The following is a 17,464-nucleotide window of genomic DNA, read 5'->3' as shown; positions in this document are numbered from 1 at the left end:
TGTAATTTTACTTTTTTACACTAAAGCAAAGAGAAAAGTTTATATTTGTCATTATTTACAGGTCATAATGGCAGTATTTTACTGGTTCTGATCCACTTTAGATCATATTTTTATGTTGAACCTGAACTAAGCTGATTTGAGCATTATTTATTCTTAATATCTTCAGTGCCATTGTCTCATTTCATAAATTCATCCATGGACCGGATCGGATCCTTTGGTGGCCGGTTTTGGTCCACGGGCCATATGTTTGACACCCCTGTGTTAGAAACATCGTTAAAAAAAGGAAGGTTATTTAGACTGAGGTCATTCATGTGTGATGTTGGATCAGTACCCAGGTCTGGAGTCTGATCTAGACCTGGTCCCTGGTCTGATTCAGATTTGATATTCAGAATACGTCTTTAATTCTTAAACGTAGAGGTTCTGACCTCCTTTCTTTTACACACAACACAAATGAATCGGTTCAAATAAAGAACACAACAGCATGAAACCACACAGCTGTATGTCTGACTTTAAACGCTGTCATTACTGTCCTGGACTCAACTGGATTCAACTGGATTCAGCTGGATTCAACTGAATTCAGATGGATTCAACTGGATTCAATGGGGATCCTCAATAAAGAATAAACTGCTGTTCCTCATAATTATACTTATTTTATATCATCATTAACATAGTGTGAATCTACAACAGCGTACTAGTGCCACATTGGAAAAATAAGAACATTTGTGAGAATGAGAATAAAGTCGTAGTTTAAAAAAAAAAAAAATCATAATTTAACAAAAATTATGTTGTACTTTTATGAGATTAAAGTCATAATATTTTGAAAAAATATTCACAATAGTGTGATACAAAGTCATAATTTATCACCGACATATGTTTGGGTTCAACTCTTCTTTTTCTCTTGTTCTAACATCCATTAACATTTGTTTGTTTTGGTCATGTGACTCTAGTTGGACTCAAAGGTCTTTCCATTACAGTTTTGGGTCATATACCAATTTAACTACAAAAAAAACACCTCGAACAACAACAGCTATTCAGAGAAAAATAAGGGTTTGGGTGAAATTGTTGTTATTCCATTAGACACATTCTTACGAACAAGTTGAATTCATGTAATATGAGGGTCAATGGAAAAGAGGCTAATGACGGTGCTGGTTTTCTACGACACACCGGGCCATTCCAGAACCGTCCGCTGTTTGAATGTGTGTGTGAATGTGTGTTTGACTGTGTGTGTGTGTGTGTGTGTGTGTGTGTGACTGTGTGTGTATTTGCAGACAGACAGGACTTAGTGCCTTTTCCAAGAATGAATTCCTGGAGGCTTACAAGAGCTGTTGAATGAGATGGAGGGCTCATGCAGGAATGATGGTGTGTGGGGGGGTCTGCACTGGGGGGGTGGGTGTGGGGGGTGTCAGGCTCTCACTTACAGGCCTGATTAAATAACAGGATGCTTTATGAAAACAAGAACATTATCTGCCTCTTAAAAGGCCGGGGACACTCTAATTGGCTTCCCCTCACAGTCGCCGCCGATGGTGGAAGAAAAAAAAACTGAACTGGTCGAAAACCGACCAGTGAAACAGGACGGTTTCTCTGTCATCGACTTTTAGTGGGTGTCATCAAAGTTGTGGAATGTATGGACACACTGATACATCCACGTCTACGATCAGACTCAGCCAAATGTGTCCTAAATCTGAGGTTTGTGTCCATATGTGACCTGTGTCCGATAGGGATGTCCCAATCCGATCTACAGACCGGTATTGGCTGCTGATCTGGCATTTTTGAGAAGATCGGATCGGATTTAGTCATGAGATCGGGCCAATCCGGTGTGTGTGTGTGTGTGTGGGGGGGGGGGGGGGGGGGACACGTCCTACCCCCTAAATTTAAAGTTTCCAAAGGTAGGGAAAAGCTGCACAACAGTGGGAGGTTTAGACCAGGGGTGTCAAACTCATTTTAGTTCAGTTCCACATTCAGTTAAATTTGATCAGCAGTGGGCAGAACCAGGAAAATAATAACATAATAATATATAAATAATGTCAACTCCAAACTTTTCTCTATGTTTTACAGTGAAAAAAGTAAAATTACATTATGAAAAAGTTTACATCTACAAACTATCCTTCCAAAAGATGTGAATAACATGAAGAAACTGGAAAAAAAAAAAAACATTGTAATTTTAACACTATAATGCTGTAGTTTATCATTTACACATGTACATTATAACTTACAGATCACAGTGGATCTACAGATACACAAAACATTAAGTAACAGGTGGAATATTATTAAAATTGCACTTCTCGTAAGACATTTCAGGTTGTTCATATTTGCTCAGGTTATTCACATTTTTTGTGAAATGATGCTTTGTTTTAGTCTAAATACAAGAAAACATTTAAATTTAAAAAAAGAAAAAAATGGAGTTTTGAGTATTTATAGGTTATTATGAGATTGAATTGGTCTGAATGTGGAACCTGAACTAAAATGATTGTTAATACCTTCTGTGTAATTTTTGCATTTCACAAATTCCAGCAGGGCGTCCCTTAGTCACTGGTTCTGTTCATAATTTTTATGGACAGAATTTCTAGGCGCAGCCAGGGGCCAGAGGGGGTCTGGTTTGGGGACCACAGGATTTCATCTCTGCTTTTTGCAGATGACATTGTCCTGTTGGCATCATCGAACCTGGACCTTCAGCGTGCCCTAGGGCGGTTTGCAGCCGAGTGTGAAGCGAGTGGGTTGAGGATCAGCACCTCCAAATCCGAGGCCATGGTTCTCGACCGGAAAAAGGTGGTTGCCCTCTCTGGGTCGGTGGAGAGTCTTTGCCCCAAGCGGAGGAGTTTAAGTATCTTGGGGTCTTGTTCACAAGTGAGGGAAGGATGGAGCGTGAGGTTGACAGACGGATCGGTGCACCGTCTGCTGTAATGCGGTCGCTGTATTGGTCGGTTGTGGTGAAGAAGGAGCTGAGCCGAAAGGTGAAGCTCTCAATTTACCGGTCAATCTATGTTCCTACCCTCACCTATGGTCATGAGCTTTGGGTCATGACTGAAATGGACAAGATCCTGGATACAAGCAGTCGAAATGGTTTTCCTCCGCAGGGTGGCTGGGTGCACCCTTAGAGATAGGGTAAGGAGCTCAATCATCAGGGAGGAGCTCGGAGAAAAGCCACTGCTCCTCCACATCGAGAGGGGCCAGCTGAGGTGGCTTGGGCATCTGTTTTGGATGCCTCCTGGACGCCTCCCTGGGGAGGTGTTCCGGGCATGTCCCACTGGGCGGAGACCCCAGGGAAGACCTAGGACACGTTGGAGAGACTGTCTCTCGGCTGCCCTGGGAACGCCTCAGGGTCCCCCCAGAAGAGCTGGAGGAGGTGTCTGGGGAGAGGGAAGTCTGGGCATCCCTGCTTAGACTGTTACCCCCACGACCCGACCCCGGATAAGCGGAAGAGGATGGATGGATGGACGGATGGACAGATGGATGTGGAACCTGAACTAAAATGATTAATACCTTCAGTGTAATTTTTGCATTTCACAAATTCATCCCAGGGGCCAGACTGGATCCATTGGCGGGCTGGGTTTGGCCCCCGGGCCGCATGTTTGATACCTGTGGTTTAGAGGAACTAGTAAAGCGTCTAAGTTTCACTTTCACTTTATGGTCCGTTACTGATGCGCGAGTCTGGTGTTTTTTCAGCCCACAGGGCTTTTGAGGAATTACTTGACCCGACCCAACCCGCCCTGCAAATAAACTGACATCCTTTTGAACCACCCCAACCCGACCCGCGAGTAACCCACTTCACATCATTAACATACGGCACCAAACACACCCCCATATAATTCCTGGACGGACCTGTTCATAGACACACTACAGCAGTGGAAAATATAAGGGTCTAATTTGACCACAGTCTGAATTTGGAAAGTACAAAAATGATGTTTAAGTTATTAAGAGTCAAAGGTATCAGAGTTGTTTTAGAAATAATAAATAAAATAAGTAAAATAATAGAATAATAACTATAAATAATGATTCTGAATTTAAATAAAAAAATTCATTGTAAAAAGTCCGTATCGGATCAGTATTGGCCAAACTAGTCCCAAAAAAATCTGATCAGATCGGAAGCAAAAAAATCCAGATCGGGACATCACTATTATCTGATCTGTTACAGACAGTCTGAACAGCACTAATCTGACCCAGACCACTTTCATATGTGGTCCTAAGGGTACGTTTACACGGCAACACTCCGCAAAGATTTCTCCTTTGCGTTATAAAATCATTCCGCGTTAAGACGAAGCCGCTATGATAACGATCTGCGTTAACATGAGTCCGCGAGGACGGCTGAATACGCTGTAGTGGCCATGCCAGACCAGTAGCTGGCGATGTAGAGCTGTAGTGAAACAGTGGCGGTAAAACACGCGCCTGCGCACAAACGATTTCCGGTTTAGACAGCCTTTAAATGAGGAGAAGAAGAAGACGAGGCGGACAACGCTATTTACAAACAACAATGGCGAGTGGTCGTACAAAGACGCAGGACTTCTTTGTCTGGACAGATGAGCTGAGCACAGTTAGCAGCACGTATGTTGTTCTGAAACCGGCCATTGTTGTTGTGGTTGTTCCTTCTTTTTCTGCAGCTTTATTGTGTCATAGAGGCTGGCAAACCAGCTTGGAGGCGCATTACCGCCACCAACTGGCCTGGAGTGGATTAACTGGCGGTTCTTAGCTGCGCGTGCATGCGGTGACATCATATTTTACCCCGGAACGCTCCGATTCGTGTTAACACGGAGCTGAAATGCGGAGCGTATCGATAACGTTCCACCCTGGACCCTGGTATCAAAAGTTTCCGGATTCAGGCACTCTAGGCACCGTTTCCATGTTAACAGAAGGCTAATCCGCGATGAAATCTTCCCGGAGTCGACTGAATCCGACGCCGTGTAAACGGCCCCTAAATCTGACCTGGACCACTTTCATATGTGGTCCTAAATCTCTAAGTCTCTTAATTCTACATATTATAGTCGACTGTGTTTTTTGTCATCTACATCATCGTCTCCATCTTCATCTTGGTCGCCTTCGTCATGGTCGTCTTCATCGCCTTCTTTGTTTTGGTCGTCTTCTTCATGTTCATCATCATCTTCGTCGTGGTCATCTTCATTGTCTTCCTTGTCTTCATCGTGGCCGTTTTCTTTGTTGTGGTCGTCTTCATCTTCATCATTGTCTTTGTCACGGCCATCTTCTTCATCTTCGTGGTCGTCTTCATTGTCTTCTTTGTTGTGGTCATCTTCGTCTTCATTGTCTTTGTCGTGTTCATCATCATCTTTGTTGTGGTCATCTTCACGGTCTTCTTCGTCTTCATCGTGGTCGTTTTCATTGTCTGTCTCCATCATGGTTGTCTTGATTGTCTTCTTCATCTTCATCGTCTTCTTCATCATCATCTTCGTCATGGTGGCCTTCATTGTCTTCTTTGTCTTCGTCGTGGTCATCTTTTGTTGTCGCCTTCATCTTTGTTTCGCAATTACCTCAAACATCTTCTCTGACAAAACTACACGACCTTTGACCTTGTGTGACCTTGAAGGGTCAAAGTCAAGGTCACCAATGTCTATATTTCATTTTCTTCTCCTAAACTACTGTTTGGATTCATTTCATATTTTATCTGTTTCTTCTTTGGGACATTGTCGACAAAGTTTAATTCACGGTTTAGAGAAATTTTGCTTTTTGAATTTTTGGACATATTTTGGACTTTTTCCAAGCGTTCCTTTCCTTCTTCTGGTCCATGTGTTGGTAGTTTAGAACCTGTAGATGATTCCGCATATCAGTCATATACGGACACACACACATTCACGGACACACACACATTCATGGACACACACATTCCAGGTGAGGTGAACTGTGAGGACGTCGGCGTGTGAAGGTGATCAGAGGTCACATGGTGGCGTGCATGGAATGGGCTCAGAGTCTTTTATCTAGATCATGGCCGCTGTCACCGTCGGCAGCATCAGTCCCATCAGCCCCTTGGGCAGCCGCCGCCCACCGCCGTGCGGCACTTTGATGCATGATGTTTAGCCAGCGATAGCCTATCAGGTGACACCGGCGCTCTGTCACCTCATGCTTTGCATTTCAAATGTGTGTCACTGTCCGGCTAAAGGGGGGGGGGGGGTGCCTCTGAGTGCCCCCCCACCCTCTGGATCAGGTTCATGACTATTTTCACATCTGTGGCAGCGAACAGAGGCCGAGCGCAGGGGGTGGAATCAGGAGGAGGTGCTTGATTCAGCCCCCCCCCCGGGCACAATACTTTTCCTGAGAGCGTAGAGACTGCTCACCTGCCCTGACATGCCCGCCTGGCCCCACCCCCCACCCCCCACCCCTCCGGCGGCCCCACATCAAAGACACCCAGTGAGTAATGGATACCCAGCAGGGCCACGCCCACCAGCACCCGCCGCTCACCGCGCGCACACACTCACACACACACACACACAACCAGCGCTAATTCACACACAATTACACAACAACACAACCTCTAAACATGCTGGGATTGAACTGAGGGAATCGGACCCCCCAGCGTCTCCTACCATGATCCTCAGCTCCATCTCATCTGTTAAATAATCTGATTCATGAGTAGATTTAATGACTTTAACAGGTTTATATTCAGTTCATACATGTTAGGGGAAGTTTCCTGCAGTTTCATGTGTGTTAATGTTCATGTACAAATATATGTCTACTCTAATGTTTAACCCTTAAAGACCCAAATGTCCACCTTTAACCCTTAAAGACCCAAACGTCCACCTTTAACCCTGAACATCTGGACAGTGTGGTTCTGTCCCCATAGAATCAGAGCCAGAACCAGAACCAGAATAGCCTTTATTGTCATTGTGCTAGTCCAGTCATTGCAACAATATGAATAACAAAAACAATATGGAAGACAATAAGGATAGAGCGAATATAAAATTACAAAAAACTAAAAATAAGATTAAAAAACAATATTTAACAAACAAGTAAAATGAAATAAAAAAAATATCTATGACAAGTCTATAAAAATAGTGCATTTCTGTTTGAATAAATATTGAACAGAGGATTATTGTATTAACTTTTTGTGGATAATTCCCATAATCCAGGGTTGGACAGTGGGCTGTAGTGGGTCAGTATAAACAGGGCAGTGTGGGTGTTTGTGGATCAGTGGGATCCTCAGTGTGACCGCCACCTCCACCCCCACACTCACCTCCATCCCATGTATTGATAGGATTAGTGGATCAACAGGTATTAAACAGTTTAGATCAGTAGATGGTCCTGGTTTTTGAGGGTTAACTGAATAAATACAGGGTTCTGGATGGTATGAAATGATGAACTCTGCCGATTTTTCAAGTATTTTCCTCATTTTCTCATCACTTTGGAAGGATGTGTTTACTTTTATGCCATATTTCATGGTTTTTTGGTTCTTTTTTCTAATATTTTTCAAGTATTTTGCTAATTTTATTCTCATTTTACAAGTTCTGGTACATTTTATCCAATGAATAATTGAGGTCAAACTGTATTTTACAGCAGTTATCGACATGTATTGATAAGATTAGTGGATGAACAGGTATTAAACAGTCCATCAGTGGATGGTTCTGGATGTTTGGGTCTTTGTGGGTTCACGTTAAATCTACTATTATCGGCCTAATGGATCCATTTGGCTGCTTCTGGTCGACCACACTGCGGTTCAACTCTGACTAATACTCTGATATAATAGGACCACAGTGACCATTTGAGAAACAGATTCTGATGTCTTCTAGAACCATCTGAGATGGGCTTTTATGAGCTGGATTAGAGGCCGTTTGGGCTCTGAGCTGCACAGGGAACTTTTGAACCCCAGGTAAAGCAGATTCCCACATGTCAAACGTCCTCATATGTGACCGCGCCCCGTTTAGGTCGTGCATGTACTCCAGTTCCAGCTGGGATCAAACCAGGCCGGGCTGGGTGCACCGCAGCTGGACCCAGATCACACAGGAGATGTTCTTTTGTAATTGAAGCTCTTCTTTCCAGGACAGGGCTGCACTTGAACGCACCCCAGGAACCTGGACATTTGGTGCACACACTTAGTGCAGTGTGGTTTATATTAGAATAGAGTTGTGTTGGTGTGTGTGTGTGTGTGTGTGTACATGTCTGTGTGCGTGTGTGTGCATGTGTGCATGTCTGTGTGCGTGTGTGTGCGCGCACACAGGACACATACTTTCTCCTTTTTAACCCTTTATATTTTGTACATAGAAATACTCAACATGTTAACCTTAGTGTGTTATTGTATAAAAACAGGAATTTATTTATTTTCTGAAATTGTTCAAAAATTTTTTGTTATTATTGTGTTAATGAAGTTATCATATTTGGTTCCTTACCCATAAGGGGCAAAAAATAAGTAAATCCAAGAAGTATATTTAAAAAATACAAGAAAAATGCATGCAAGGTGAGAGGAATATGTATTTGATCGCATTAGATATCATATGTATATATATGTATATATATATGTACATATATATGTATATATATATACACACACACACACACATATATATAAAAACAAATAAATAAGTAGATAAGTAAATGAATAAATAAATGTGTGTGTGTGTGTGTGTGTATATATATATATATATATATATATATATATATATATATATATATATATATATATGTAATATATATGTAAATATACAGGGTGGGGAAGCAAAATTTACAATGAACATTTAGTTGTTTTTTCTCAGCAGGCACTACGTCAATTGTTTTGAAACCAAACATATATTGATGTCATAATCATACCTAACACTATTATCATACCTTTTCAGAAACTTTTGCCCATATGAGTAATCAGGAAAGCAAACGTCAAAGATTGTGTGATTTGCTGAATGCACTCGTCACACCAAAGGAGATTTCAAAAATAGTTGGAGTGTCCATAAAGACTGTTTATAATGTAAAGAAGAGAATGACTATGAGCAAAACTATTACCAGAAAGTCTGGAAGATACTATTAAAGAATGGGAGAAGTTGTCACCCGAATATTTGAGGAACACTTGCGCAAGTTTCAGGAAGCATGTGAAGGCAGTTATTGAGAAAGAAGGAGGACATATAGAATAAAAACATTTTCTATTATGTAAATTTTCTTGTGGCAAATAAATTCTCATGACTTTCAATAAACTAATTGGTCATACACTGTCTTTCAGTCCCTGCCTCAAAATATTGTAAATTTTGCTTCCCCACCCTGTATACATACATATATACACATATATATATATATATATATATATATATATATATATATATATATATATATATATATATATATATATATATATATATACATATATATATATATATATATATATAGATAGATAGGTAGATAGATAGATAGATAGATAGATAGATAGATAGATAGATAGATAGATAGATAGATAGACGGAGAGAGAGAGAGAGAGGAGAGGAGGAGGTCTCAGGTGTGACCTCAGACACCGTTCTCATCCTCACATGGATAGAATCAGATCCAGTGTCTCTGTACGTCAGGTTCTGTTCTATCTGAGTCAGTCCAGTTGGCTGTATGAGTCTGTCAGGTTCTGTTTCTTTTCTGGTTCTGTGGTCTGGATGCAGAAGACCATATATTTAAATCATATATTTGATGTTAGACGTTTGAACCCTGGACTAAAACGAAACCAAACGTCTGGTTCTTTCGTTTCTTTTCCATCATTGTTAGTTTTTTTTTTTTAGTTAAATCCACTCTAATGGCTCCATAGTTTCATTGTCTCTGCTTCTAAAATGGAAAAAACACGACGGCAAACCTGATGAAACAAAGAAACAACAGGCTTTCACAGCGGCTGTATTTACACGTGCACCCTGAACGCCACACCCTCTGTGTTTCACTTTCATAGCCTTTCCTTTTCTCTGCATCATCATCATCATCATCATCAGTTTCATCCAGTTTAACCCCTGACCCTGACCTGGTCCTGTTCCTGGCCCAGACCCAGACCCAGGTCCAGGTCCAGGTCCAGGACCAGGACCAGGACCAGGACCAGGACCAGGACCAGGACCAGGACCAGGACCAGGACTCGGGTCTCTTCAGGGTCCTGTTGTTAGAGTCAGAGTCAGGTGTAGAAGTGAACTTTGGTCTGGGCTGAGAGCAGAGCTGTGTGACTTTACTGCCCCCTAGTGAACGGTCTAGACACTGAACAGACTGAAGCTGAAGATCATTGACCTCAGATCATAAAAGTCAGACACAAACAGACAAACGTATGTGGATGACAATCTGTTTGTGTTCAAGTTTGTATTTGTGCAGATAAATCCTCTGGGTGTTAATGTACGAACTAAGCACTGTTTATTATGGGATGGTTTAAGTGGATGGATCAGAATTTAAAAAGCTTAGACAAAAATGAACCACTGTTGAATTCAGACCAACAACAAATTATAAAAAAGAACATGACCTTTAATAACATGAAGGTCAAAGTGTCCATCATATGTTCACCTGGACACAGAGGGTTAACGATCCACAGGAGAAAAAACTGAACTAAGGCTGATTTTACATTTCATAATTTACTTTAGTTTCTTTTTCTTTTTATATTTTTATTTTTCATTGATTATAATTAACCTCATGTTTGACATATTTCCTGTTTGCGGTTTGTTTCCTGTTGCCTCACGGCACCCTCTGCTGTTCTGTCTTTCAGGCGCGGATGGCGTTGGATAAAGGAGCTCAGGCTGTGATCTTTGATGTCAGTGACGACGCTAACGCTGCTGCTGAGGTGAGTGGGCGGGGTCAATGAACAGGAAGTGACTAAACCCAGAGAACGCCGTCGTCTTGTGGACTCACACTGCTCGCCTGCTTCTGTTTTTATTTGTTTCCAAAGCTGCGAGAAACAGAATCCCTTCCCCGTCCGGTTGTTCTGGTGGAGGCTGAAGGCGCCGAGGAGCTGATGGGTTTGGTCAACAAGAACGAGGAGGCCAAAGTTCGCATCGAGATCATGGTGGAGTCTCAGAGATGGGTGAGTTTTAGACTTTAACCCTTTAAGGCAGGGGTCTCAATCATGAGGCCCAGGGGCCAAATGCATCCCACCAAAGGTTCTAATCCGGCCCCTGGGATGAATTTGCAAAGTGCAAAAATTCCACGGTCAAGGCTGTGGAACTCATTTTAGTTCAGGTTCCACAAACTGACCAATGTGATCTACAGTCAAATAATAACAGCAGAATAACCTACAAAATAGAATGACTTAATATTTTCTTCTCAGTTTGATGTGAAAACAACAACATTATATTATGTTTATAAATAATGACACCTTCAAATGTTTGTCTTTGTTTTAGTGCAAAAAATAACATTAAATTATGAAAATACTTAGATTTACAAACTATCCTGAAACAATAATATGTGATAAACCTGAACAAATATGAACAACCTGAAATGTCTAAAGAAAATTAAGCACAATTTTAACAGTTGTCTGCCTGTTACTCAGTATTTAGTGTCTTTGTAGATCCGATCCATAATGCACATGTAGAAATGATAAGTCAAGGCAGAATATTGTTAAAATTGCACTTATTTTTCTTAAGAAATTTCAGTTTTTTCAGTTATTCACATCTTTTTTGTCTGGATAGTTTATAAAGTAACTATTTTCATAATTTAATGGGGTTTTTTGCACTAAAACAAAGACAAAAATTTGGAGTTGCCATTATTTATAGGTTATTATGTTATTATTTTACAGGTCTGGCCCACTGGAGATTAAATCGGGCTGAATGTGGAACCTGAAAGAAAATGAGTTTGAGAGCCCTGCTTTAAGGACTCCCATTTTAGAACAGGCCCAGATCTATAGCCCCGTCCCCTGAAGGGGAGGAAAGGGCTATTGTTTTTGGTTCAGTTTGTTTGTTTGTTTACACTTTGGCAGTAAAACTATTGGTTGAATTCAGACCTAATTGGGTTCATAGATTACCAGTGACCCAGAATAGATGTGATTACATTTTGGGAAAAGTACGTCAAAGTTCAAATTTTTTATGAATGTTTAAAATCTTTTTTCCCGTTTACTTATAATGGGTGAAATGTGTCTATGATGTCATCAGCACATGCATAGACATGATGACATCAGCTGGATTGATGCCAAAATAAACTACAATACGTTCGAGGGGCGGGGTTTGCTGTGCCTGGAACCATTTATTTATGTTGTGTTATGTTATGTTTGCCAATTCTTTTGCACCTTTTTTCAGGAAAACTTTAGTTCCAATATCTGTCCATTTATTATTATTATTATATGTAATAAATGCTTAAAACAGTGTGTTATAGTAAAAAACAAACAACTTTTTATCATATTTATCATGAAAAACAGATGTAAATGTGCATAATGAGACTTTGTGAGATTATGGAAATGAAGTTTTTACTATTTTCCATGCGTTCATACATTTGAGTTTGTCTAGATCATTGTGTCCATTTTCGTCTTCTTATTTTTCGTTCTTTCCACTCGTTTTTATTCTGTGTGTCTCTGTAATAGCGAAAATACGACTATCAACGAACTATACAAACCGCAAAAATACAGATTAAAAACAGTGAAAAAAAGGTGAAAAAAAACAGCAAAACTCAACAAAAACATATCAAAACACACTAGTAGAACACTCCAAAACAGCACAATCACTATTATACACAATTATTTACAAGAATTCTCCACTAAAACACCACTAGAACCTCGCTAAAACTAATAACAACCCTCCATTTTTCTCTCACCGACTGCTCTGTGCTGCTCTAAGCCCCACCCACTTCCACCCCTCCCCTTCAGCCAATGCAGACCTCTACCCTAATGTGTCATAGAGCAATAGAAGGAACCCAGTCTCGGATAAAAGATGACATTTGGATTGTGTCAGTAGTTGAAGTGGTTCAGGGTTATGGTGGATGTGAAATGTAGCACTGGCGACACAACCGTCTAACCAGATACTCCATCAGTCACATGATTCACTAAAGAATGTTTCACTCATTTACAGCAGATTCAATAAAAAGGACTGGTTTAGATTAGATAATAATAATAATAATAATAATAATAATAATAATAATAATAAGAATGCATAATTTTTCCGTGTTTCTTGTCGTCTGTTTTCAGCCTCATTATGATGTTGGAATCCTTCTCACCATCGTCCTCGCCATCCTCACCATCATCCTCATCTTCGCTTTTCGATATAAATGTAAATCCAACAGAACCTGGGTGAGTAATAGAACCAGCAGAACCTGGACCGCTGGTACTGTTCCAGACTATTAATGCTGTTCTGTCCCGGTCCAGGACTCAGTCCATCAGCAGACCATGAGGGCCATCGGTCGACTGGAGACCAAAACCTACATGTCCCAGGGCTGTTCGGGGTCGCAGCGCCACCGCGGGGCCTGGGGGTCGGCCAGCAGCAACTCCAGCCCCGTGTGCGCCATCTGCCTGGAAGAGTTCCAGGATGGACAGGTGGGAGGGGGTGGGGCCTAGACCCACAGCCACCCCATCAGGACGGGTTCTCACATGGTGTCTGGTGTTTTTCCAGGATCTGAGGATCATCTCCTGCGCTCATGAGTTCCATAAGGACTGTGTGGACCCGTGGCTGCTGCAGCACCGGACCTGCCCCCTCTGCATGCACAACATCATGGGTAGGATGGGGACCATCACAGGACCGTCCTGGTCTCTGTGGACCTGATGAGGACCCTGGGGTCAGAGTTCACTAATGCAGGTGGTTCTGTTGAATGACCTTCAGTGTGATGTGTGTGGTCATGTGATCCACAGGAACTGAGCGTCAGACCCAGAGGAGGCTCCAGCAGAGTCCAGACCAGACCCAGGGCTTCCTGCACCCCCAGGCCTACAGTAGCCCCCACAGCCACGCCCTGTCCCAGCATGCCATCCCCTTCTCCATGAGGCCCCATTACCCCCGCGGACCGTCCGGACCCTACCCGTCCTTGGGCCACTACAGCGGCTCTGCCCCCATGGACTCTCAAACTCTGCGGTTCCTCGCTGGTCGGCCCCTGGGCTCCGGCTGCGGGTACCACCTGCCTGCTGAGGGGCCTGGTCGGCCCCACAGAATTGGGGGGAACTGCAGGACGTCCACGCATCACTACGCCCCCCGGCGGTCCTGCCACACCTACCGGACCTCCTGTCCGGCCCAGCGCAGCGTGTCCAGCTCCCGGCTGCACCACGGCGCTGTGGCGCCGTCTCGGGGTGTGCAGGTCCACGGCCGGCAGGATGAGGGCAGCTGCTCCGGCGGCAGCTACCACACGGAGCGCAGCGGGTACCTGGCCGACGGCCCCGCCAGCGACTCCAGCTCTGGACCCTGCCACGGCTCCTCCAGTGACTCGGTTCTGAACTGTACTGACGTGTCGCTGCAGGGCGTCTACGGCAGCTGGTCCACGTTCCGCAGCTCCCTGAGCAGCGACTATGACCCGTTTGGGTACTACGGCCCGGGGCCGGGCCGAGCTCCACGCAGGAACAGCCTGGAGGCCCAGGCCCGGCCCAGGTCTCTGGACTCAGTGATGAACAAAGCGGGCGGCGCCGACGAGCAGCCACAGACAGTGTTCAGCCACATCCACTACCACCGCCACCGCCACCACCACTACGAGGAGGGGGATCCCGGACCCCAGGGCCCCGGACCCGGACCGGACCCCTGGGCCTGGGCAGAGGCTCTGACGAGGAGCAGGGGCTCGTGGCAGCGCCGGCCCCATCCACCTCGCACAGCTCAGATAAAGACTCACCCAAGCACAGCCCCTGCCAGTGCCCGAAACCAGACCCCCCGGACCGGTCCAGTCCGGGAACAGAGGCCCAGGACCATGAGCCCAGTGGTCCCCTGGGCCCCCCAGGCCCCCCAGGCCCCCCGGTGCTGGTGTCGCCCCTCCCCTTACAGCTGCAGCCCTATTACTGCCACCAGGGCCACGGCCATGCAGCGGCGCTGGGCCGGGTGGGGGGCTGCGTCCTGGACGGGCCCTCGGTCCGCTTCCACCAGAGCCTGGACCGGCAGGACGACCGCAGCATCCACATCCACTACGGCCAGGGCCCGGGCCCCGGGTTCTGCTGCCCCCCCCCAGCCCTGCTGCCTGTGCCCCTCATCCTGGACTCGGCGGCCGTGGAGGACTGGCCCTGCTGCGCCGGGGCCCACGTGGTCTGGCAGAAGCGGGTGCAGCAGGCACGTTCGGAGCCTCAGCTGTTGGGGCCCGGGGCCCCCGTGGACCGGCCCCCCTGCAGGTTCCACCACAGCCCTGAACGCACCACAGACATTTGTTTATACTGCCAAACATTTCACCACAATCAGGGTGAGTGTTTCTGTAGCTGATTTAGTTCAGTTCAAGCAGATCCTTACAGAATCTGAAAAGGCTTTGAATTCATTTATTTCAGGTCAAATAAGTTGCAGTGAATATAAACGTTAACTCTGCCAACTCCTTCGTGTTGAATCTTGACAGTGATTGGTTCTTTTCAGTCGCACGATTCAGGCTCTGACTCCTATGTTTCATATCTGATCAGATTTCTAACCCTTCTATAACTGACTGACTAGAGACGTAGTGGAACTACAAACCCATGTACACAGTGTGTGTGTGTGTGTGTTGTCGTCATCTGTAACATGTCTGTGTGTTTCCCCAGGATCAGAGGAGGAGTCGGGTGTATGAGAACTGGTTGCTTCCCCATTTTCACGCTGCTACAGGAGCCAGAACGGACACGCCCCTCGCCACCCAGCCATGGTCGCTGCCTCCTCCACATATTTCCACCTGAATCGTCTCCTCAGTTTGGATTCAAGGCTCACGTGACGACAAACACTTCAGACCAGGGCTGTCAAAGTCATTTTAGTTCAGGTTCCACATCCACCCAATGTGATCTAGAGTGGATCAGAACCAGTCCAATAAGAACACAATAACATAGAAATAATGACAAATACAAAGTGTTAGAGTGAAAACAGTAACATTACATGAAAAAACATCAACAAACTATCCTTCAAAAAATGTGAATAACATGAACAATCATAAGTGTAATTTGGCCAATTTTCTGCCTCAGTTTATCACATGTACATTATGGCCCAATCCCATTTCACACCTTGGCCCCTCCCCCTCAGCCCTACCCCTCTATTTTGCACATTCACATGAAGGGGTAGAGGTGTCCCGAGTCTCAGTGAGTTGGAGGGGAGGGGCTAAGGGGGAGGGCTGTTTGACCCTCCAATCAGAGATTTTCCAGGACCACACTACAAAAACAGGGGTCTGAGAAATTTCCCATAATTCAGTTCCAAACATGGGTCAGATTGAGGTAAACACAACAAAAAAAGACCAGCAGTGACCAAAGAATTACACAAATGGACAGATTTACTGCAGAAACAATTTAGGCCCAATCCCATTCACCCCTTGGCCCCTCGAGGAGTTGGGGGTAAGGGAGAGGGCCATCGGGTGAATTGGGATTGCGCCTAAAATTTACAGATCACAGTGGATCTCCAAATAATCCAAACAATTAGGCTCCATTCACACTGAAGGTAAATGTGTCCATATGTGACCTGGATCTGATCTGTTACAGACAGTCTGAACAGCACTAATTTGACCCACACCACTTTCACATGTGGTCCTAAATCTGACCCCAACCACTTTCACATGTGGTCCTAAATCTGACCCAGACCACTTTCATATGTGGTCCTAAATCTGACCCAAACCACTTTCACATGTGGTACTAAATGTGACCCAGACCACTTTCATATGTAGTCCTAAATCTGATCCATATCTGATATTTTCCAATGTGACTTTAGTTTGAACGCCCAGGTCGCATTTATCCAACCTTTACGTCACTGAAATGCGACAAACGTCACAGTTCTTCGTCAGGACCTCTTTAGTGCATGTGGGTCACTTCAGGGTCACATTCAGTTCAAACTCAAAACTGATAGAAATTGCATTTAATGTGGAATATGAAACAACACACAAAAAAATCAGATTTCACCTAAAAATCCCAAATTGTGCATTAAGACCTGCTGTGTGGGCGGTGCCAAAGTAACAGACAGAATATTGGTAAATTACACAGATTTTTCAACTTAACTTCTCCAACTTATTTTAGGTTGTTCATGTTATTCCTTTTTTGTGAAATGATAGTTTGTTCATGTAAATATTTTCATGTAAGTTTACTTTTAAATACTAAAATGAAGTAAAAAAACTAAAATTTCAAAGAATTGGCGTTTAACTGGACTGTAACTAAAATGATTTTGATATCCTACATATTCATCCCACGGGCTGGATTGGACCCTTCAGAGGCCGGTTTTGGCCCACTGGCCGTATGTTTGACACCCCTGCTTTAGATATCCACTCAATGCCTCCCTGGTCGTGTTTCGTATCTACTTCCATGAGACGATCTGAGCATCTGGGTAGAGCGCTGCAGGGGAAACCAGTCCGCCCACATGTGGGGAAAAGCCTCCATGTTCCAGTTTCATCTTGTAGGTAACGGGAAGAATCTGCATGATGGAGTTCCCAGGCTCCTCAGTAACGCCTGATGAATGATGGTTGCTTCGGGTGTTGAGTCCTGATGAAGTGAGACTCCACCTGTGTATCCTCA

At 44.1% G+C, this 17,464-nt stretch overlaps 1 protein-coding gene across 1 annotated transcript in view; it reads left to right on the top strand.

Moving 5' to 3' along the window:
* rnf43 (ring finger protein 43) overlaps positions 1 to 15,690 on the top strand; it is a 126,609-nt gene extending 110,919 nt beyond the window's left edge. The window contains 8 exon segments of the mRNA XM_030153199.1: positions 10,631 to 10,705; positions 10,811 to 10,945; positions 13,034 to 13,135; positions 13,211 to 13,378; positions 13,455 to 13,557; positions 13,691 to 14,568; positions 14,571 to 15,204; positions 15,530 to 15,690. Coding sequence (XP_030009059.1) covers positions 10,631 to 10,705; positions 10,811 to 10,945; positions 13,034 to 13,135; positions 13,211 to 13,378; positions 13,455 to 13,557; positions 13,691 to 14,568; positions 14,571 to 15,204; positions 15,530 to 15,555 — 2,121 coding nt within the window. The 3' untranslated portion in view covers positions 15,556 to 15,690.
* The last annotated feature ends 1,774 nt before the right edge of the window (positions 15,691 to 17,464 follow it).

This window comes from Sphaeramia orbicularis, chromosome 14, assembly GCF_902148855.1.
Source record: "Sphaeramia orbicularis chromosome 14, fSphaOr1.1, whole genome shotgun sequence".
Classification (NCBI taxonomy): Eukaryota; Metazoa; Chordata; class Actinopteri; order Kurtiformes; family Apogonidae; genus Sphaeramia; species Sphaeramia orbicularis.
The sequence above is the reverse complement of the archived record's forward strand: the minus strand, read 5'-3'. Positions and strand labels throughout refer to the sequence as shown.